Here is a 23942-nt window from a genome sequence, read left to right on the forward strand (position 1 = left end):
AATGCGTCTGCTGATGCAAAGTTTGACGCACATAAAGGATCAGGCGTCTGCAGCTGAGGAAGAGGAAAGCCTTGATGACAGTCAGCCATTGTCTGGCCAGGGCAGTGTACAGGACGAGGTAGCGGGCGAAGAGGAGGAGGAGGACGAGGAGGATGATGGGGATGATTATATTTTTAATGAGGAAGCTTTTCCGGGGCCACTGGAAATTGGTGGCGCGGCAAGGCCGGGTTCTGGTTTTTTGAGGGACACAAGTGACGTGGATTTGCCTGAAACTGCCCCTCAACCAAGCACAACCGCAGATTTGAGAACTGGAACTTTGGCCCACATGGCGGATTATGCCTTACGTATCCTCAAAAGGGACACACGCATAACTAAAATGATGAATGATGACGATTACTGGTTGGCCTGCCTCCTTGATCCTCGCTATAAAGGCAAATTGCAAAATATAATGCCACATGAGAACTTGGAACTAATATTAGCAACAAAACAATCAACTCTTGTTGACCGTTTGCTTCTGGCATTCCCTGCACACAGCGCCCGTGATCGTTCTCACACGAGCTGCAGGGGCCAGCAGACCAGAGGAGTTAGAGGGGCAGAAATCAGAAGTGGCGTTGGCCAGAGGGGTGTTCTGACCAGGTTGTGGAGTGATTTTGCTATGACCGCAGACAGGACAGGTACTGCAGCATCAATTCAAAGTGACAGGAGACAACATTTGTCCAGTATGGTTACAAACTATTTTTCATCCCTTATCGATGTTCTCCCTCAACCGTCATTCCCATTTGATTACTGGGCATCAAAATTAGACACCTGGCCAGAATTGGCAGAATATGCATTGCAGGAGCTTGCTTGCCCGGCAGCTAGTGTCCTATCAGAAAGAGTATTCAGTGCTGCAGGTTCAATACTAACAGAAAAAAGGACTCGTCTGGCTACCCAAAATGTAGATGATCTAACCTTCATTAAAATGAACCACAACTGGATTTCGAAATCTTTTGCCCCACCTTGCCCGGCTGACACCTAGCTTTCCTATGAAAAGGTCTTGCCTGTGGACTATTCTGAATGCCTTTTCCAATCTCGTAATTTTCTGCACCTGATTGTCCAGCATACGACATGTTTACACCTCACTAAATGGCCAAACTCCCCACACGGGGCCGTGGTATCGACACTTGGCGACAGCACCCGTGAGAGTGCAGTTTGTCTGAAGAGGTGGGTGAGCCCGCTTTTGGTCGACGGCACTGCCACTGGGTCCCTCCTAGTACAATAAAGTGTCTCTGGCGGTGGTGGTGCGCACCCAACGTCAGACACACCGTTGTAATATGAGGGGCCCTGGGCCTGTACCGCCGGCCACAAGACAGTTTCCCCCCACCCCAGCTCAAACAGTGCTCTACCACTTGCAAAATTATCTCACAGCTCCACCAATGTTTAGTCTATGCGCTGACATCCTTCAATGCCTGCCACTGACAATACCATTGTATTGACATTTTTGTTATGTTAGGCCTTCGATGCCTGTCTGTGGTCACTCCTTCCACTAGGCCTCCACTGACCACACCACTGCTGCCCGTGTACCCCTGTAACCAATTTAAAATTGCCTACAGCCATGTGTTATTATTTTAGGCCTTCGATGCCTGTCTGCGGTCACTCCTTCCACTAGGCCTCCACTGACCACACCACTGCTGCCCGTGTACCCCTGTAACCAATTTAAAATTGCCTACAGCCATGTGTTATTATTTTAGGCCTTCGATGCCTGTCTGCGGTTACTCCTTCCACTAGGCCTCCACTGACCACACCACTGCTGCCCGTGTACCCCTGTAACCAATTTAAAATTGCCTACAGCCATGTGTTATTATTTTAGGCCTTCGATGCCTGTCTGCGGTCACTCCTTCCACTAGGCCTCCACTGACCACACCACTGCTGCCCGTGTACCCCTGTAACCAATTTAAAATTGCCTACAGCCATGTGTTATTATTTTAGGCCTTCGATGCCTGTCTGCGGTTACTTCTTCCAATAGGCCTCCACTGACCACACCACTGCTGCCCGTGTACCCCTGTAACCAATTTAAAATTGCCTACAGCCATGTGTTATTATTTTAGGCCTTCGATGCCTGTCTGCGGTGACTCCTTCCACTAGGCCTCCACTGACCACACCACTGCTGCCCGTGTACCCCTGGAACCAATTTAAAATTGCCTACAGCCATGTGTTATTATTTTAGGCCTTCGATGCCTGTCTGCGGTGACTCCTTCCACTAGGCCTCCACTGACCACACCACTGCTGCCCGTGTACCCCTGGAACCAATTTAAAATTGCCTACAGCCATGTGTTATTATTTTAGGCCTTCGATGCCTGTCTGTGGTCACTCCTTCCACTAGGCCTCCACTGACCACACCACTGCTGCCCGTGTACCCCTGGAACCAATTTAAAATTGCCTACAGCCATGTGTTATTATTTTAGGCCTTCGATGCCTGTCTGCGGTCACTCCTTCCACTAGGCCTCCACTGACCACACCACTGCTGCCCGTGTACCCCTGTAACCAATTTAAAATTGCCTACAGCCATGTGTTATTATTTTAGGCCTTCGATGCCTGTCTGCGGTCACTCCTTCCACTAGGCCTCCACTGACCACACCACTGCTGCCCGTGTACCCCTGGAACCAACATCAGAAAATATAAAAATAAGTATTTTGCTTATAAAAAAGAAAATACTGGAGAGATATCAAATGCAGACATTTTAACATTAAAAACAAACACATACAACAAAAATCTGGTACAGTACTAAAAATGGCCACCAGCTACAATAACTTTCTCCTGCAAGTAGTTAACTGAAAGGTTTTTTCAATTTTAAACACAGATATGGCATCCACCGAGTGTTGTCCTGTCGCGTCTTCTTTATATTATTGCCAAGAAGATGCAAAACAATGAAAATAATAAAATCATTATTTACCAAAAAAATAGAGTAAGTCAAAACCACATTGCAAATAAACATTCATTACAAATAAAGAAGCAGGGCGCGTCCGAGGGTGAGTATACACCTAATAAGAATATAATCACCCTCGGACGCGCCCTGCTTCTTTCCGACAGCCTTCCTTCCTAAGAATCAGCCCTTCCGTGGTGTAGAGAGAGGGTTTGTTACACTCCAAGGTGTTCCCCAGGTTGCCTTTCCTGAGCTTCGATCTTCCGGCTCTCGTTTAGTAGTTGTTGGAAACTACGCTGCATTGGGCCTACAAATTGGGTATGGGGTGTAGAGAGATGGTGTGTTCCACTCCAAGGTGTTCCCCAGGTTGCCTTTCCTGAGCTTCAATCTTCCGGCTCTCGTTTAGTAGTTGTTGGAAACTACGCTGCATTAGGCCTACAAATTGGGTATGGGGTGTAGAGAGATGGTGTGTTCCACTGTAGAGAGATGGTGTGTTCCACTCCAAGGTGTTCCCCAGGTTTCCTCTCCATTGCTTCGATCTGCCGGCTCTCGTTTAGTAGTTGTTGGAAACTACGCTGCATTAGGCCTACAAATTGGGTATGGGGTGTAGAGAGATGGTGTGTTACACTCCAAGGTGTTCCCCAGGTTTCCTCTCCATTGCTTCGATCTTCCGGCTCTCGTTTAGTAGTTGTTGGAAACTACGCTGCATTAGGCCTACAAATTGGGTATGGGGTGTAGAGAGATGGTGTGTTACACTCCAAGGTGTTCCCCAGGTTTCCTCTCCATTGCTTCGATCTTCCGGCTCTCGTTTAGTAGTTGTTGGAAACTACGCTGCATTGGGCCTACAAATTGGGTATGGGGTGTAGAGAGATGGTGTGTTCCACTCCAAGGTGTTCTCCAGGTTGCCTTTCCTGAGCTTCGATCTTCCGGCTCTCGTTTAGTAGTTGTTGGAAACTACGCTGCATTAGGCCTACAAATTGGGTATGGGGTGTAGAGAGATGGTGTGTTACACTCCAAGGTGTTCCCCAGGTTTCCTCTCCATTGCTTCGATCTTCCGGCTCTCGTTTAGTAGTTGTTGGAAACTACGCTGCATTAGGCCTACAAATTGGGTATGGGGTGTAGAGAGATGGTGTGTTCCACTGTAGAGAGATGGTGTGTTCCACTCCAAGGTGTTCCCCAGGTTTCCTCGCCAATGCTTCGATCATCATGCTCTCGTTTAGTAGTTGTTGGAAACTACGCTGCATTAGGCCTACAAATTGGGTATGGGGTGTAGAGAGATGGTGTGTTCTACTCCAAGGTGTTCTCCAGGTTGCCTTTCCTGAACTTCTATCTTCAGGCTCTCATTAAATTGTGGTTAAACGGAACAACTGCATTTGGCGTACTAGTTGGTTTGGGGCCTACTATCGGTGTCTGCCGCTCCTTGCTGTTCTCCTGGTTTCCTGTCCTGAAATTCCGTTTTCAGGCGCTCGTTAAGTAGTTGTTAATGTTAGACTGCATTTGGCCTACTAGTTGGGTTGGGGCCTACTATCGGTGTCTGCCACTCCTTGCTGTTCTCCTCCACTGAACAAAGCTGTGCCGCCTGTTTACTACTGTTGCCAATTTTGAACTGCATTTCGACTACTTACTGATTTGGGCCTACTCTCTGTGTCAGCCTCTCATTCCAGTTGTCCTCCACTGCAATGCCCCCTGATTAGTCCTGTGTTACCAATTTTGAACTGCATTTAGCCCACTTTATTCTTTGGGCCTATATCTGTGTTTCCTCCTCATCCTGCCCATTGCCCAGCCAGTGATAGATGAGTCTGCTGGTACATTGACCCATAACGCAACATTTCCCGTGCACGCTACACTGCAAGATTGTGACCCTGCTGAAAGTCAGGTCCCCCTTCCCGCATACCATATCACCTTACACGGGGACAAACAGGAAGGTGCAGATGAAAGTGCAGGTTCCTTCATCAGGTGGGGGGAGGAATACTAGTTGGCGACGTCACTGGCACAGGGCCTCTCATGATACGCAAAAGTGTTGCTGCCGGTGGGAGGCGCCCCCGCCGTGCAAACACACCGCTGTACTTTGAGGGGCCCTGTGCCAGTGCCAATGCCAACGAGTGGGCCCCCCCTGCTTGCTCAGGTTCACAGCACTTGCAAAGTTGAAATACTTACCTCTCCCTGCTCCACTGCCGTGACGTGGTCCAGATTTCCTGGGCCCACTAATTACTTGAACCAGCCCTACCCACCACAACTTTAGCCAAATGACCCCCAATTTCAAATGCCTTCCAATTATTATAAGGTAAATTACGCTTGACAAGCTTCATTAAGAAGAATGGATGGTTTTGACATTAAAATGGGCACTCTAGGTGTTTTCCTGGCCCCCACTCACTGCCGACTATGCTGCCCCATTGACTTGCATTGGGTTTCGTGTTTCGGTCGATCCCGACTTTACGTCATAATCGGGCGATTTCACTCGACCCGACTTTTGAGATAGTCGGGTTTCGCGAAACCCGGCTCGACTCTAAAAAGGTCAAGGTCGCTCAACTCTAGTCGCGGAAGCCATGACAGGCAGCTGGTGAGACCAATCAGCGACTTGGATTCCATGACAGACAGAGACCGCGACCAATGAATATCCGTGACAGACAGAAGGACAGACAGACAGACGGAAGTGACCCTTAGACAATTAGATAGTAGATATTGAGGGTCAGTATGATTAAAGGATTGGGTGACAGAGTGGACCCCTCAAAGTTAACCACTTATGTCCCCCCATACACATTAGACGATGTAAGCCAAACCCACCAATTATGGCTGTCTCCGCTGACAACCTAATGTGTGTGGGGTACTGTCGACTCTCCATAATACAGTAAGTATCCATCAAATTTCAGGAAGAGCAAAAGGATCAACAGTCTGAAATCGGATAAGCCACCGCTAGAGGAGTCTGGCAGATGCTGCCTCGTATAGAACACGACTGATCAAAAAGGGGCAATTCGTGGGTATAAAAGGAGCACTAGTATACTTAGACATTGCGTCTAGGGCAGCATGACATGTAAATTCAGCCTAACTGATTTTTTAAAGTTTGTAAATCACCAGCTGGATGATTCACTTCTATGAAAAATGACTTGTTTTTCCATACTTTTTCCCAGATATTAGAATAAGCATATATTTTTCATAATGATTTATAATATAAAGGTTATGTACTATGAGTATATTGTTTTACTATGATTTAACATAAATCATTTCGTTAGGCTTTAGATAATATTTTCTCTCTAACAATGTTCACTTTCAAGGTTAGAGGCACGACCTGTCAGGTAAGAATGAGCCTCTGCAGTCATAGTCCCGGTGCTCGGAGTTCATTGTATATAACTGCACGGAAGTTGAATATTAACTAATATATCTACCATTACATGTAATAGTAAATGCGTTAGCAAACATTATATACTGTATATGTTATATTACTATTTACATTCTATATAACCTTCATCTGCACAGGACATTGTCAGTGATTTAAAACTATTCACACTATTTTATCTTACCCACGACTCAAAGAGTTAAGGCCCCTTCACATTTAGCGACGCTGCAGCGATACCGACAACGATCCGAATCGCTGCAGCGTCGCTGTTTGGTCGCTGGAGAGCTGTCACACAGACCGCTCTCCAGCGACCAACGATGCCGGTAACCAGGGTAAACATCGGGTAACTAAGCGCAGGGCCGCGCTTAGTAACCCGATGTTTACCCTGGTTACCATGCTAAAAGTAAAAAAAAAAAAACACTAGATACTTACCTACCGCTGTCTGTCCTCCAGCGCTGTGCTCTGCTTCTCTGCTCTCCTCCTGTACTGTCTGGGAGCCGGAAAGCAGAGCGGTGACGTCACCGCTCTGCTTTCCGGCTCACAGCCAGTACAGGAGGAGTGCAGAGCGCAGCGCTGGAGGACAGACAGCGGTAGGTAAGTATCTAGTGTTTGTTTTTTTTTACTTTTAGCATGGTAACCAGGGTAAACATCGGGTTACTAAGCGCGGCCCTGCGCTTAGTTACCCGATGTTTACCCTGGTTACCAGTGAAGACACACGCCGATCCAGCGATGTCTCCAGGGAGTCCAGCGACGAAATAAAGTTCTGGACTTTATTCAGCGACCAACGATCTCCCAGCAGGGGCCTGATCGTTGGTCGCTGTCACACATAACGATTTCATTAACGATATCGTTGCTACGTCACAAATAGCAACGATATCGTTAACAATATCGTTATGTGTGAAGGTACCTTTAAGCATTTTTAAAAAAGTCCCTTCTCTGCCCCTCCCTGTATGGTATGATTCTATACCATACAGCTAGTTGTAAGAAAAGGAGGGGGAGGAGAGTCAAGGCCAAGTGCAAAGTTTGTTCCTGTGCATACAGAAATAGTTTTCAGACTAGTCAATATTGGAATCTGTGGTCATTCCGCAGGATCCCGAAATCTCGCTATCCAGGTAAGTCACCTATTATCTTAGGCAGTAAAATATGTCTTAGCAATTCTTTATAGTATAAGAACCTTAATGCATCCTCTATATTAGCTGCATCATGGATGGCCATCTGTTAATGATGTAATATATGGATGATGATGTAGGTGTAAGATATTATTCAGGTAGGATGTTTTAATATTTCAGTTAATCTATTGAGTGTAACTTCATATTTTATAATGCGCCGTGCACAGGGCTGTGGTTTGGTGTATGTAGTGCCAAGTGTAGTGTCAGATGCCGCTTGTCAACACAACTTACTGTGGAAAAGACATTCATGATCAGGATGTGATCTTGCCCTTGGCATGAAATATGTAATAATAGATATGTTACACTGGACAAAGAGCCTTACAGGTGTATTGGATGTACGCCAACATAATTGGATAGGTTCCTAAAAAATCACACACTGATGAGCTGCATGGCCATATCTGACTCTCTATTATATATTATTATATTAGACAAAATGTGTGTGTGTGTGTATATATATATATATATATATATATATATATATATATATATATACACCTTATATAATTATAAAAGCTATTAAAGGGAAACTTCACCTTTCATACTCCAGCTCATTTTCTGCTTAAGTCTATTTAGCATCTAAAATGGTTGTGTCAAAGTCATGGATCATGGTGAGACACTTTGAAGGTGTTCCTAAAGCAGAGGACTTCAAATTAATCGAAAAGGAGTTGCCCCCACTTAAAGATGGAGGTAAGGTTCATATTTGAAACAACATATCATGTGTATTAGGTAATAGCTAACTTTGAAGAAGAGAAGTTATTTAAAGAGCTTGTTCACTACTTTAATACTGATGACTTATCCTCAGGATACGCAATCAATGTCTAATCGGTGGGGGTGCGTCACCCGGCACCCCCGCCGACCAGCTGTTCCCAGTGTGTTGTCGGACGGAATGCTCAGTTAGAGAGCTGCACAGTATAGCGTCCATGGCTGGGTACTGCACATCTGCCTCCTATTGACTTGAATAGGGGTTAAATGGGCAGCACCAAACCAAAGCCACTATACAGTAGACGGAGATGTGCTGTGCAGCACTGTAACTGGTCAATTCCGGCTGTTTCCAACACTGAGAACAGCTGTCTCTCTCCCACCTATCAGACATTGGTGATTATCCAATGGATAGGTTTAACATTGGTTAAAATAGTGGATAACCTCTTTTATTAGTTTTACTAATAATACAAAGAGAAATTTTGGTTTTCTCAAAAAAGTTGTATATAGTGCGCCCCAAACCCCTATATAAACCCTAACCACTCCACCTTTAAATCCCTGGTGTGGCCCTTTAACTTTCCTGCATTTTTCATTAACCCTTTTCTACTACCTTATAGTCATAGAGCCTACCCTTTTTAAGTTGAGGCCTTGGAAGGAAAGTGATGCATTCACAATTGTGTTTTTATTTAAATATCTTTAATGCAAACCAAATGTCTTTTTTATTGTTACACCCTTGCAGAGATATTGCTAGAATCTGAGTATTGGAGCGTGGATCCATACATGAGGTAAGAAAACACTATATAATACATTGATTTGAGGGTTTTACATTAAGATATGTGAACTGTGCATACATAAGTAACCCATAAAGAATGTGCCAATGTTTGTATTGAGACTGTTGCTCTTATATTCAGAGCTTATTTTAGTGTGTTCCTTCTGAACATTGTAGGCACGCTCAGTTGTCAAATGTTTTATCTAATCCCAGTAGGGAAAAAAAGGAAAATAATACAACTTATAAAGAGAAGTAAGGATACTCATGCATTGCTATGGATGTTTTGAGAATACTGACAAGTGATCTTTAAAGGGAATGTGTCATCAGAAAATTACCTACTTTTTAAATAAAAAAAAATTATGTTACACATACTATATTAAAATAAAAAATGTTTCTTTCAATTTTTCATATTGCTACATATTACAGTTAAGTCCATATATATTTGGACAGAGACAGCATTTTTCTAATTTTGGATACAGACACTACCACAATGAATTTTAAACAAAACAATTCAGATGCAGTTGAAGTTCAGACTTTCAGCTTTCATTTGAGGGTATCCACATTAAAATTGGATGAAGGGTTTCCTTAACATGTGCCAACCACGTTTTTAAAGGGACCAAAAGTAATTGGACAATTGACTCCAAGGCTATTTCATGGACAGGTGTGGGCAATCCCTTCATTATGTCATTCTCAATTAAGAAGATAAAAGGCCTGGAGTTGATCTGAGGTGTGGTGCTTGCATTTGGAAGGTTTTGCTGTGAAGTAAACATGTGGTCAAAGGAGCTCTCCATGCAGGTGAAACAAGCCATCCTTAAGCTGCGAAAACAGAAAAAACCCATCCGAGAAATTGCTACAATATTAGGAGTGGCAAAATCTACAGTTTGGTACATCCAGAGAAAGAAAGAAAGCACTGGTGAACTCATCAATGCAAAAAGACTTGGGCGCCCACGGAAGACAACAGTGGTGGATGATCGCAGAATAATCTCCATGGTGAAGAGAAACCCCTTCACAACAGCCAACCAAGTGACCAACACTCTCCAGGAGGTAGGCGTATCAATATTCAAATCTATTATAAAGAGAAGACTGCATGAAAGTAAATGCAGAGGGTTCACTGCACGGTGCAAGCCACTCATAAGCATCAAGAATAAAAAGGCTAGACTGGACTTTGCTTAAAACATCTAAAAAAGCCAGCACAGTTCTGGAAGAACATTCATTAGACAGATGAAACCAAGATCAACCTCTACCAGAATGATGGAAAGAGAAAAGTATGGCGAAGGCGTGGTACAGCTCATGATCCAAAGCATACCACATCATCTGTAAAACACGGTGGAGGCAGTGTGATGGCTTGGGCATGCATGGCTGCCAGTGGCACTGGGTCACTAGTGTTTATTGATGATGTGACACAGGATAGAAGCAGCCGAATGAATTCTGAGGTATTCAGAGCCATACTGTGTGCTCAGATCCAGCCAAATGCAGCCAAACTGATTGGTCGTCGTTTCATGCTACAGATGGTCAATGACCCAAAACATAAAGCCAAAGGAACCCAGGACTTTATTAAAGTAAAGAAGTGGAATATTCTTGAATGGCCAAGTCAGTCCCCTGATCTCAACCCAATTGAGCATGCATTTCATTTGTTAAAGACTAAACTTCAGACAGAAAGGCCCACAAACAACCAGCAACTGAAAACCACCGCAGTAAAGGCCTAGCAGAGCATCAAATAGGAGGAAACACAGCATCTGGAGATGTCCATGAGTTAAAGACTTCAGGCAGTCATTGCCAACAAAGGGTTTTCAACCAAGTACTAAAAATGAACATTTTATTTAAAATTATTTAATCTGTCCAATTACTTTTGGTCCCTTTAAAAACAAGGTGGCACATGTTAAGGAGCTGAAACTCCTAAACCCTTCATCCAATTTTAATGTGGATACCCTCAAATGAAAGCTGAAAGTCTGAACTTCAACTGCATCTGAATTGTTTTGTTTAAAATTCATTGTGGTAATTTCTATAACCAAAAGTAGAAAAATGTAGTCTCTGTCCAAATATATATGGACTTAACTGTATGTTTAAAAACAACATTTATCTTCCAATTAGCATACCAGTCACTTTGCCTAAGTCTAGACTAGGTAACCCCTCTCTAAGGGTACCGTCACACTATACGATTTACCTACGATCACGACCAGCGATATGACCTGGCCGTGATCGTAGGTAAATCGTAGTGTGGTCTCTGGGGAGCTGTCACACAGACAGCTCTCCAGCGACCAACGATGCCGAGGTCCCTGGGTAACCAGGGTAAACATCGGGTAACTAAGCGCAGGACCGCGCTTAGTTATCCGATGTTTACCCTGGTTACAAGCGTTAAACTAAAAAAAAACAAACAGCACATACTTACATTCTGGTGTCCGTCAGGTCCCTTGCCGTCTGCTTCCCGCATTCAGTGACTGCCGGCCGTAAAGTGAAAGTGAAAGCACAGCCGCTGTGCTCTGCTTTCACTTTACGGCCGGCAGTCACAGTGCGGGAAGCAGACGGCAAGGGACCTGACAGACACCAGAATGTAAGTATGTGCTGTTTGTTTTTTTTTAGTTTAACGCTTGTAACCAGGGTAAACATCGGGTAACTAAGCGCGGTCCTGCGCTTAGTTACACGATGTTTACCCTGGTTACAAGCGAACGCATCGCTGGATCGCATCGCTAGATCGCTAGATCGGTGTCACACACACCGATCTAGCGATGACAGCGGGAGATCCAGCGATGAAAGAAAGTTCCATACGATCTGCTACGACGTACGATTCTCAGCAGGATCCCTGATCGCTGCTGCGTGTCAGACACAGCGATATCGTAACGATATCGCTGGAACGTCACGAATCGTACCGTCGTAGCGATCGAAATGGTATAGTGTGATGGTACCCTAAGCATTAAATAAGAGTGAGTCCATCATTCACAATAGCTGATGGTGCCAGCTCACCTCCTCCTTCCTTCACAATGACTTTTGCCCAGATTAGAGCATGCTCAGAAAATGATTATAGAAAAACAAATAGTGTCAGTCAGTTTATTGCTCGTAATGTCCATGTGCGCAAAAGTAAGTAGAGATTATTGGGCAGTGTGAAACCTAGCTTTGACATGTAACTGTGACGTTATATAACTTTTTTATATTAGGTTATGTGTGGTTTTTCTGTTCTGTAGTGTTCCAGGTTCTGAGACCCCCCCACCAATAAGTCAGAACACCACTTTAAAGTCCATAGCTTCTGCATGAGCTGCACGCACAGAGCAGTGAATGGGCTCAATAGTAAGTTATTCTCTCACAGAGCTCCTATGGGAGCTATGGACTTCAGAATGGTGTTTTGACCTATCTCTGGACCCCGGACACTCACCAATCAGCAACACTACTCAGAGCCTATAAATATTAAACATTTTTTATAAAGTGTCATTTACACTTCAATACAGATAGTGACATGAAATATTAAATGAAAAATACATTTAACCTAAAAATTTGATTTAAATTATAGGTCATTTTCTGTCCTCATTTATTTTATTTTAAGTCCTCTTTTTCTCAGAAGAGGCAATTTGCATATTATATTTCCCAGAGGAGCATTGCACGGCGAATAAGCCTCCATACCTTGACAAGTCAGAGATGGTATGTCACTCTCCATAAGGAGAAACGATACCCCTTAGACCCCAGTCCAGAGCCTCTCACCTAGCCAAATCAGTTCTCATGCTTCGCACTGACGAGGGCCAACAGCCCGAAACACCGTGTCTGCGAATTGAGATACTGATTTGGCTTTTCTCCTAAGTCATATTGCACGACTCGTTTAAAGGGTTGATTGTGACTTGTAGGATCGCTACTTCCAACAGGTGGCGCTATAGAGTTTAAGTCCTCTTTTTCTCAGAAGAGGCAATTTGCATAGGTCATTTTCTGATAATACATGCCCTTTAAATAAGGTTTAAGGAGGAAAACAGTTTTCATACACCCTTTCATTAATACAGTAGAGCTCTCTGTTCTGAATTCCAAACAGGAAAAGTGGAATGGATAGATGAAGAGCATCCCTCACTTTCCTGCATTACACATTCAACTTACCAATTTAAAGGGAATCTGTTACCCAATTTGAGCACTTTTAGCTAATATTATGGGTATACAGGCGGAATAAAGCTAAAACTAGTCAAACCTGTCTGCCTTCTTTGTGCCTTGTTCATTAAAAATCATCTTTTGGTTTTGATCCATGATTTGTGACGTATGCTGCCCAGAAGACAAGACTGCCGCCTTTCTCATTATCCTAGATTTCTCCTGCAATCTCTTCTCTGTGACTTGCTGTCAGGTGGGCGGCTGTAAATCCCGCACCTGTGACTTCTGGTCCCAGTGTTCTCCAGCGCTCTGTAAAGACAAAAGTTCTGTGTTCAACTTTTTAGAGCACCGGAGAACACTGGGACCAGAAGTGACAGTGACTGTACTGGGACCGGAAGTGACAGTGACTGTACTGAGACCGGAAGTGACAGTGACTGTCCGGCACATGTGCAAAGGAAAACTGAAGTCACTGCCCTGAGAAGGGTGGAACAGTGCACAGGAGAGACGGAAGGCAGAATGCATAGTCGTGGGATTTCCGGCATTGCACCTGACGTCAATTGCAAGCAGAGAAGTGGTGGGAGGAAAAATCTAGCATAATGAGAGAGGAGGCAGGGCTCGGAAGGGAAGGAGCACCATTTGACTTTTTGAATGAAAAATTAGCTCCAATCGTTAGCGGACACCATGTCGCGTTTGGAGAGCCCCTGTGTGCCTAAACATTGGAGCTCCCCCACAAGTGACCCCATTTTGGAAACTGGACCTCCCATAGAACTAATCTAGATGTGCGGTGACCACTTTAAACCCCCCGGTGCTTCACAGAAGTTTATAACGCAGAGCCGTGAAAATAAAAAAACATTTTTCTTTCCTCAAAAATTATTTTTTAGCCCGCAATTTATTATTTTCACAAGAGTAACAGGAGAAATTGGACACCAAAAGTTGTTGTCCAGTTTGTCCTGAGTACACTGATGCCCCATATGTAGGAGGGAACCACTGTTTGGGCGCACGGCAGAGCTCAGAAGGGAAGTAGTGACATTTGAAATGCAGTCTTTGATGGAATGGTCTGCGGGCGTCACGTTGCGTTTGCAGAGCCCCTGATGTGCCTAAACAGTAGAAACCCCCACAAGTGACCCCATTTTGGAAACTAGACCCCCCCAAGGAACTTTTCTAGATATGTGATGAGCACTTTGAACCCCCAAGTGCTTCACAGAAGTTTACAACGCAGAGCCGTGAAAATAAAAATTCATTTTTCATTCCTCAAAAATGATGTTTTAGCAAGCAATTTTTTATTTTCGCAAGGGTAACAGGAGAAATTGGACCCCAATAGTTGTTTCCCATTTTGTCCTGAGTATGCTGGTACCCCATATGTGGGGGTAAGCCACTGTTTGGGCGCACGTCGGGGCTCAGAAGGGAGGGAGCACCATTTGAATTTTTGAACGCAAGATTGGCTGGAATCAATGGTGGCGCCATGTTGCGTTTAGAGACCCCTGATGTGCCGTAACAGTGGCAACCTCTCAATTCTAACTCCAACACTAACCCCAACACACCCCTAACCCTAATCCCAACTGTAGCCATAACCCTAATCACAACCCTAACCCCAACACACCCCTAACCACAACCCTAACCCCAACACACCCCTAACCCTAATACGAACCCTAACCCTAATCCCAACCCTAACCACAACTTTAACCTCAACACACCCCTAACCCTAATCCCAACTCTAGCCATAACCCTAATCACAACCCTAACCCCAACACACCCCTAACCACAACCATAACCCTAACTACAAGCCTAATCTTAACCCTATTTCCAACCCTAACCCAAAGGCTATGTGCCCACGTTGCAGATTCGTGTGAGATTTTTCCACACCATTTTTGAAAAATCCGCAGGTAAAAGGCACTGCCTTTTACCTGCGGATTTACAGCGGATTTCCAGTGTTTTTTGTGCAGATTTCACCTGCGGATTCCTATTGAGGAACAGGTGTAAAACTCAGCGGAATCCACACAAAGAATTGACATGCTGCGGAAAATACAATGCAGCGTTTCCGCGCGGTATTGTCCGCACCATGGGCACAGCGGATTTGGTTTTCCATAGGTTTACATGGTACTGTAAACCCGATGGAACACTGCTGCGAATCCGCATCGGCCAATCCGCTGCGGATCCGCAGCTAAATCCGCACCGTGTGCACATAGCCTAATTCTAAGGGTATGTGCACACGCTGCAGAAAACGCTTTGGATCCGCAGCAGTTTCCCATGAGTTTACAGTTCAATGCAAACCTATGGGAAACAAAAAACGCTGTGCACATGCTGCAGAAAAAACTGCGCGGAAACGCAGCAGTTTACATTCAGCAGCATGTCACTTCTTTCTGCGGATTTCGCAGCGGTTTTACAACTGCTCCAATAGAAAACCGCAGTTGTAAAACCGCAGTGAAATCCGCAGAAAAACCGCAGTAATTCTGCAGCGAAAAAATCTGCAGAGGACCAGAATACGTGTGCACATAGCCTTACCCTAACTCTAACCCTAGCCCTAACCCTAGTTCTAACCCTAATCCTAGTTCTAACCCTAACCCCAGTGGAAAAATAAAAGTGAATATCTTTTCTCTATTTTATTATTGTCCCTAGCTATGGAGGTGATAACGGGGGGGAAGGTCATTTACTATTTTTTTTTATTTTGATCACTGTGATAGGTTTTAAGTAAGTATGAGGGGGTGGGGGAGCACGGGAGGTAGGGGGTGTATCGGAGCACATGGGGGTGTATCGGAGCACGGGGGGGAGCGGACAGGAGGATAGGGGAGCAGACCACAGAACGGAGGACTGGGGCGGAGATCGGTGGTGGTGGCGGGGGACAGATCAGGGTTTCCAGCCATGGCCGATGATATTGCAGCATCGGCCATGGCTGGATTGTAATATTTCACTAATTTTCATAGGTGAAATATTACAGATTGCTCTGATTGGCTATTGCACTTTCAACAGCCAATCAGAGCGATCGTAGCCACGTGGGGGCAAAGCCACCCCCCCTGGGCTAAAGTACCACTCCCCCTGTCCCTGCAGATCGGGTGAAATTGGAGTTAACCCTTTCACCCGATCTGCAGGAACCCGATCATTCTGTGACACAGCATATGCGTCACAGGTCGGATTGGCACCGACTTTCATGATGCATACGCTGTGTCACAGGTCGGGAAGGGGTTAAATGTGCACTGTGTAATGATAAATTTCTCCAGTGGTGGCACTGCAGAGATCCTGAACACTTGGTGAAAACTATTCACAGAATTTACAACTCATTGCTAAGGGACCTTATATAATGAGGTTATCTTAGGCCACCTTTTAAACAAGTAAATTGAGTAAACTGTGCAAAAAATATATTTTACTAGACATTATGATAAAATGCTGGTCTTATTAAGAGACCATGATTATTGCAAGGCTATAAGAAGGATATGTCTATCTAAACTAGCGTCTACTTTCAGATTATACAGTAAACATGCATTGAAAGATGGTGATGTCATGATGGGATCACAGGTTGCCAGGTAAAACCACTTCTAACAACATGATGTATCTGAAACAATTATTTATTTATTTTCCATACTTGTATAGCGCCATCATATTTCATCATATTCCACAGCGCTTTACATTATCACCATGGACAATAAGACATATACAGCCAAGGTCGAAAGTGTTGGCACCCTTGAAATTATCCCATAAAATGATATATTTCGCAAAGAAAATTATTACAATTAAGCATGTTTTGTTATACATACAGTACAGACCAAAAGTTTGGACACACCTTCTCATTTAAAGATTTTTCTGTATTTTCATGACTATGAAAATTGCACGTTCACACTGAAGGCATCAAAACTATGAATTAACAAGCTCATCAAGAGAATGTTAAGAGTCAGCAAAGCAGTCAGCAAAGCAAAAGGTGGCTACTTTGAAGAACCTAGAATATAAGACATATTTTCAGTTGTTTCACACTTTTTTTGTTAAGTATATAATTCCACATGTGTTAATTCATAGTTTTGATGCCTTCAGTGTGAACATACAATTTTCATAGTCATGAAAATACCGAAAAATCTTTAAATGAGAAGGTATGCCCACACTTTTGGTCTGCACTGTATAATTATTTCCTTTGTATGTATTGGAACAACACAAAAAAACAGAGAAAAAGGCAAATTGGACAAAATTTCACACAAAATCCCCAAAATAGGCCAGACAAAATTGTTGGCACTTTTCCAAAATTGTAGGTAAACAACTTTGTTTCAAGCATGTGATGCTCATTCAAACTCAACTGTGGCAAGTAACAGGTGTGGGCAACATGAAAATCACACCTGAAACCAGACAAAAAGGGGAGAAGTTGACTCAATCTTTGCATTGTGTGTCCGACTGTCCGTGTGTGAATGGAGAACTTACAGAGGAAAGGAGAACTGTCTAAGGACTTGACAAACTAAATTGTTGAAAAATATACAAGTTCCTCTCCAGAGATCTTGATGATCCTTTGTCCACGGTGCGCAACTTTATAAAGAAATTTACAACCCATGGCATGGAAGCCAATTGAAGGTCTCATTCAGACATCAGTTATTCTCATATGTGAAAAAAACTGAGTTTTATCAGATTTTTTTCAGAGTGTCATTAGAGTTTCATCAATTTTTTTTACTGATGATAAAAAAAGTTGTTTTTCACTACATTTTTTATTTTTTGCACGTGTTTTTTAATCACTATTTTCTGCTAAGTTTTTTGCCTCTCTTTGTTATGTTATGTTTTACATAAAGCTGATTTGTTTTTTATACTTCCTGGTTTCTGGCTTTGATAAAACTTTATTGATAAAGTCATGTGTAGATTACATGCATTTTTATTGTATTCCTGATGTGAAAATGCACTAAAAAGGCATGTATGGTTTTATTACCTGCAGATTTTCCTCATCTCATTCAAGTTTATAGGGAAATTCTACAAATAAAATCTATATTTATCACAGTGGGCAAGATATTTTTTTTTGTTATAAATCCCATATACAGCAAAAGTATGCAATGTCAAAAACTCACCAAACACCCATTGTGCTACCTTAACCTGATTATGATGCTACTCTATCACAAGTTAGAAAATAAATGGTCATTTGGCTGCTGTTTCTCAGCTTGAAACCAATGTCTATTGATATAGTTAGGGTGTAAGACTGGGAGCTCTATATGGCAGAGAACAATAATATTAAGTATTTGATCATCTACTTTGTGTTTTTGTGTTTAATCCAGGGTGGTAGAAAGTAAAAATCCTGCCTTTGCTGTTGGAAATTATTATGTTGCACGGTCAGGCTGGACCACACATTTTATATCAGATGGGAAAGAACTCCGTGCTTTGCCATCCAGTTGGCCTGAATCACTGCCAAGATCACTGGCACTTGGAGCTGTTGGCATGCCTGGGTAAGCCTTAAAAGTACACAACTCAATGTTTTTATAACCTCCTTCCTTACCAGACCTGAAACATCTGGTTAAAATTAATATAATCTATTTGGAGGATGAATAGACAAAGAATGAACCTTAAATTCATGCAATAAACACATGAAAAGACAATGACATTATACTCAAATTGTGAAGGGAGAGAAATGTAGCTGGATCACCAACATAAATTGCTCATGTTTACAGACGTCTACAGAGTGAGTGGAAATAAGTATTGAACACATCACCAATTTTCTAAGCAAATATATTTCTATGATGTCCATAAATTAGGTTATTATGTGTAATAATGAGAAATGACACAGGGAAAAAGTACTGAACACGCTTACTGAAATGTAATTAAAAACTTCATACCAAAGACTTTATTGGTGATGACAGCTTCAAGATGCCTCCTGTTATGGAGAAACTAGATGCATGCATTGCTCAGTGGGATTTCATCTCATTCTCCCACACAAACACTCTTCACATCCTCAAGGTGCCGTTGGCTCCATCTACGAATCATGAGCTTTAGTTCCTTCCTTGAATTTTCTATTGGATCCAGGTCTGGTAATTAGCTAGGCCATTGTAGCAGCTTTATTTTCTTTCTGTAAAATCAATTGAGAGTTTCATTGGCTGTGTGTTTGGGATCATTAGTGAAAGTAAGAGACAAAGTTAACAGCTAACCAGTGCAGGAAATGATCCTCAGAGGGTGCCATGCAAAGGCAAATCTTGACTCCGGTTTTGTAAACATGAAGAGGAAAAGGCAAAGTAGTCCAGCTACCGCCAACAATTATTTTAGAAAAACAAGTAAATAAATATTGTTAAAAACCAGAAAAGAAACATTATTTTAGAATTAGGCCTTTGCGTTTCAATCGTTACTCTTAATTGTAGCGTGTATACATGCTTATGTAATCCAAAGTTAATTTACTTTAAATTCTTTCTGTAACCAGAGTAACAGCATACATTGGCCTACAGCAAATCTGCAATCCAAAACCAGGGGAAGTGTTGCTTGTGAACAGTGCTGCTGGTGCTGTGGGCACAATAGTAGGACAAATTGCTAAGATAAAGGTACATTATAGAACATGTATAAATGTTATTTTTACATATGTCACAAGTAGTGTTGAGCATTCCGATACCGCAAGTATCGGGTATCGGCCGATATTTGCGGTATCGGAATTCCGATACTGAATTCCGATACTTCCCGCGTATCGGATACCGGAATCGGAAGTTCCCAGAATTCAAATTGAACGCAGCAGCCAATGAGGAATGAATGAAAGTGTGGGCACATCCTGTTTAGCATGGTGGGCATGTAAGTACTGGCAAGGCTTGGATTGGCTGCTGAAATGATGTCACTCTGCACTATAAAAAAGCGCTGCCGCCATTTTGCGCTCACTCTGCTGTGATTTCAGTTAGGGACAGGACGCTGTGTTCTAACTGAGGGCCAGTTGAGCTAGCTAATTGCTTTATTTTCCTTTCCAAAGGCTAATTTAGCAAAACGCTGTGTGTTCTTCACTGTTCACCTTGCTCTTGCCTTGCAGCGCTGTTTTAACAGCGTTCTGCAAGGTCTCTGTGTGTGTGTGTGTGCAGCTCACTCTGTAGTCTGTGTGCAGCCATATACCCGGTTGTATTCAGCTCAGGGGGGGTTCACACTGCCTCACACAGTTGTTCTTTTTTGCTCTTAGTGCAGCCTGCTGCACATTTTTTCTCAAATTTCCTATTAGTGTTTTTCCACCAGTCTCCAGCTCTATTGTGGAAAAACACTACATAGGATAACCTAGAGGGGGGTTTTTGGGCCTTGCAGCGCCGTTTACGGCTGTCTGCACGGTCTCCGTGTGAGCCCAGCTCGCCCTGTAGTCTGTGTGCAGCCATAGCCGGTTGGATTCAGCTCAGGGTTCGTTACTGGCTCATACCTTGAGAAAAATTTTCCTTTTTTTCAAATAGTGCAGCCTGTTTAAAATTTGAAAAAAAAAATTCCTATTAGTGTCTTTCCACTCGTATCCAGCTAAATAGTGGAAAAACACTATATAGGATAACCTAGAGGAGGGTTTTTTGGCCTTGCAGCGCCGTTTACGGCTGTCTGCACGGTCTCCGTGTGAGCCCAGCTCGCCCTGTAGTCTGTGTGCAGCCATAGCCGGTTGGATTCAGCTCAGGGTTCGTTACTGGCTCATACCTTGAGAAAAATTTTCCTTTTTTTCAAATAGTGCAGCCTGTTTAAAATTTGAAAAAAAAAATTCCTATTAGTGTCTTTCCACTCGTATCCAGCTAAATAGTGGAAAAACACTATATAGGATAACCTAGAGGAGGGTTTTTTGGCCTTGCAGCGCCGTTTACGGCTGTCTGCACGGTCTCCGTGTGAGCCCAGCTCGCCCTGTAGTCTGTGTGCAGCCATAGCCGGTTGGATTCAGCTCAGGGTTCGTTACTGGCTCATACCTTGAGAAAAATTTTCCTTTTTTTCAAATAGTGCAGCCTGTTTAAAATTTGAAAAAAAAAATTCCTATTAGTGTCTTTCCACTCGTATCCAGCTAAATAGTGGAAAAACACTATATAGGATAACCTAGAGGAGGGTTTTTTGGCCTTGCAGCGCCGTTTACGGCTGTCTGCACGGTCTCCGTGTGAGCCCAGCTCGCCCTGTAGTCTGTGTGCAGCCATAGCCGGTTGGATTCAGCTCAGGGTGCGTTACTGCCTCATACCTTGAAAAACAATTTCCTTTTTTTCAAATAGTGCAGCCAGTTTAAAATTTGAAAAAAAAAATTCCTATTAGTGTCTTTCCACTTGTATCCAGCTAAATAGTGGAAAAACACTATATAGGATAACCTAGAGGAGGGTTTCTTGGCCTTGCAGCGCCGTTTACGGCTGTCTGCACGGTCTCCGTGTGATTTAAACTAGCTCTGTAGCCCGATCTGCACCAAAAAAAAGGTTAAGTTCACCAAACACAACTTACACTTGTGTAGGCCACATTTGAAAAATAATAAAGTTTAGTCCACAATTTACAACATTAGTGTTTCTTACACCTGTTAGGAGGAGCATTACAGGAATAAGCACACTAAGGCCTTAGTACTTTTCTGCTTATCTTTATCTGTCAACCAAGATGAAGAGGGCAGGGAGTAAGGCACGTGGGCGTGGGCGCGGAGCAGGGAGAGGAGCAGGGAGAGGACGTGGTGATTCTGTGCCTGCTGCGGGCGCCGGTGACTCGTCGTCACTCAGTTTCAGCAGGGAACAGTCCTTCATGCGCAGCTTTGTCGGAGAGCGCCGTGCACCGCTGCTGCGTGAAGACCAAATTGAAGCCGTTGTCGGGTGGATGGCAGCTAACGCCTCGGCATCGACTTCAGTTAGTGCCACATCCTCTCAGGCACAGAGCACTGGAGAGCAGCCATCTGTCTCTTCACCACCTGCCAAATTGGCCAGGCAGTCAGAGAGCCCAGGACAGGAGCCGTCTCTACTTCTGTTCTCTGAATCTCTTGGCTTGGAAACAGGGGGCCAGCCAAGCAGCATTGGAGAAATGGAAGAAGAGGCAGTGTGCAGTGATGCCCAACACCTTTTTCTCTCTGACTCTGAAGAGGCAGGTGGGCCAGTGCCTCCGGTGACCACAGCGCAGTACGCATCTGATGATGAAACTCAGGTGCCGCTTTCTCGTGCGTACTGTGCTGCTGAGACTACCCAGGAGGAGCAGTTGGTGGCAGAGGGTAGTGGAGATGATGAGGTCCTTGACCCATCGTGGCGTGAGGAACAGGAAGGTGGTGGGAGCAGCTCAGAGGAAGAGCTTCCTCTTACGGGCCAAAGAGGGAGAGGGAGGGGGAAGACTGCGGAGCCTGTAGCCTCCACTTTGGCACCCGTTAGGAGCCTGTCTCTTTCCAAAGCCAAAAAGGGCGCTCCCAAGACTTGCAGTGCCTGGTCCTTTTTTGACACAGTTGCAGATGACATTTGTTTTGTCAAATGCAAGCTGTGTCATCATAAAGTAAAAAGAGGGAAAAATGTCAGCAACCTCAATACCACAAATATGTGGAAACATGTGCGGACCAGGCACGCGGTGGAGTTACAGAAACACACTGAAGATGTAGGCCAACCAACAGCGGCAGCTACCACCTCTTCAGCTCGTGTTGCCTCTTCCTCCAGCTCACGCACAGCTGGTTTGGCTTCCTCCCAGAGACCTTGTGTAATTCCACCCACAGCACCACCTTCCCAGTCATCCTCACACTCCCAGTCTACTCTACAGCCATCGGTAGTACAGGCATGGGAGAAAAGGCGGGCATTCTCGGCCAACCACCCCCGAGCACAGGCTCTGAATGCAGGCATTGCCAAACTGTTGTCCCTGGAAATGCTCTCGTTCAGGCTGGTGGAGACTGACAGCTTCCGTGACTTGATGGCATTGGCAGTCCCACAGTACAAGGTGCCCAGCCGCTTTTACTTCAGCAGGCAGGCTGTCCCTGCCCTGCACAGGCATGTTGAGGCAAACATAAAACATGCGCTACTGAACGCCGTCAGTAGCAAGGTCCACCTCACCACCGATGCGTGGACCAGTCAGCATGGACAGGGGCGATATGTTTCCCTCACTGCCCATTGGGTTAATGTTGTTGAGCCAGGTACAGATCGTGCGAGTGGCGCAGGACGTGTCCTGCCCACTCCAAGGATTGCAGGAATCCAGTCTGTACGCATCGACTCCTCCTCTTACACCAGTTCCTCTGATTCCTCTCTGCAGGATCCGTCACAGTCCACCCCCACATGGACCCGTGAACGTTTACCTATGACCGACATGAGCACAGCCGTGGCCAAACGTCAGCAGGCCGTCTTGAAACTAGTTTCATTGGGGCATCGAAGCCACACAGCGCAGGAGCTCTGGAATGCCATAAAGCAGGAGAGCGATGTGTGGTTACTGCCAGCGAATCTCCAGCCAGGCATGGTAGTGTGTGACAATGGCCGAAATCTGGTGGCAGCTTTGGCCCTTGGCAACCTCACTCACATCCCATGTCTGGCACATGTGCTCAATTTGGTTGTGCAGAGTTTTCTGAGGGACTATCCGGATCTTGATGCCCTGCTGCACAAGGTCCGCCTAGAGTGTGCTCACTTGCGGCGTTCCAGCTTGGCCAGATCCCGCATTGCTGCTCTGCAGCGCCGATTCCGCCTTCCGGAACACCGCATCATATGTGACCTACCTACCCGGTGGAATTCCACGTTACATATGTTGGAGCGGTTGTGTGAGCAGCAGCAAGCAGTTATGGAGTACCAGCTGCATCAGGCGCAAAGAAGTCGCAGTCAGCGCCGATCAGACTTCACAACCACAGAGTGGGCCACTATGAAGGACGTCTGCCAGGTTTTGCGTCCTTTTGATTATTCCACGCGGATGGCAAGTGCAGATGATGCACTAGTCAGCATGACTGTCCCCCTTATCTGCCTGCTTCAGCAAACTTTGCAAGGGTTAAGGGATGATGTGGTGGAAGAGGTGGAGGATGAGGAGTCACCTTTTCCATCAGCTTCTGGAGAGTCAGCGCCACGTGGTTCCTCACAAAGGGGTACGCAGGGGCCAATTTGTGAGGAGGATGAGGAGGAGTCAATGGAGGAGGAAGAGCTCCGTCCAGAGGAGGGAGCGACACAATTGTCCAGTGGT

At 44.5% G+C, this 23942-nt stretch overlaps 1 protein-coding gene across 2 annotated transcripts in view; it reads left to right on the top strand.

Annotated features, from left to right (window-relative positions):
• Positions 1-7245: 7245 nt before the first annotated feature.
• Positions 7246-23942, top strand: part of LOC138676811 (prostaglandin reductase 1-like) — a 92960-nt gene continuing 76263 nt past the window's right edge. The window contains exons 1-6 of one of the 2 annotated variants that reach the window (XM_069766449.1): positions 7246-7348; positions 7979-8092; positions 8844-8889; positions 16388-16447; positions 18161-18328; positions 19291-19408. In XM_069766449.1, coding sequence (XP_069622550.1) covers positions 7987-8092; positions 8844-8889; positions 16388-16447; positions 18161-18328; positions 19291-19408 — 498 coding nt within the window. In that variant the 5' untranslated portion in view covers positions 7246-7348; positions 7979-7986. Of the gene's footprint in view, positions 7349-7969; positions 8093-8843; positions 8890-16387; positions 16448-18160; positions 18329-19290; positions 19409-23942 lie in introns of both variants that reach the window. The other variant, XM_069766458.1, reaches the window with a different exon arrangement.

Source organism: Ranitomeya imitator, chromosome 1, assembly GCF_032444005.1.
Source record: "Ranitomeya imitator isolate aRanImi1 chromosome 1, aRanImi1.pri, whole genome shotgun sequence".
Lineage (NCBI taxonomy): Eukaryota > Metazoa > Chordata > Amphibia > Anura > Dendrobatidae > Ranitomeya > Ranitomeya imitator.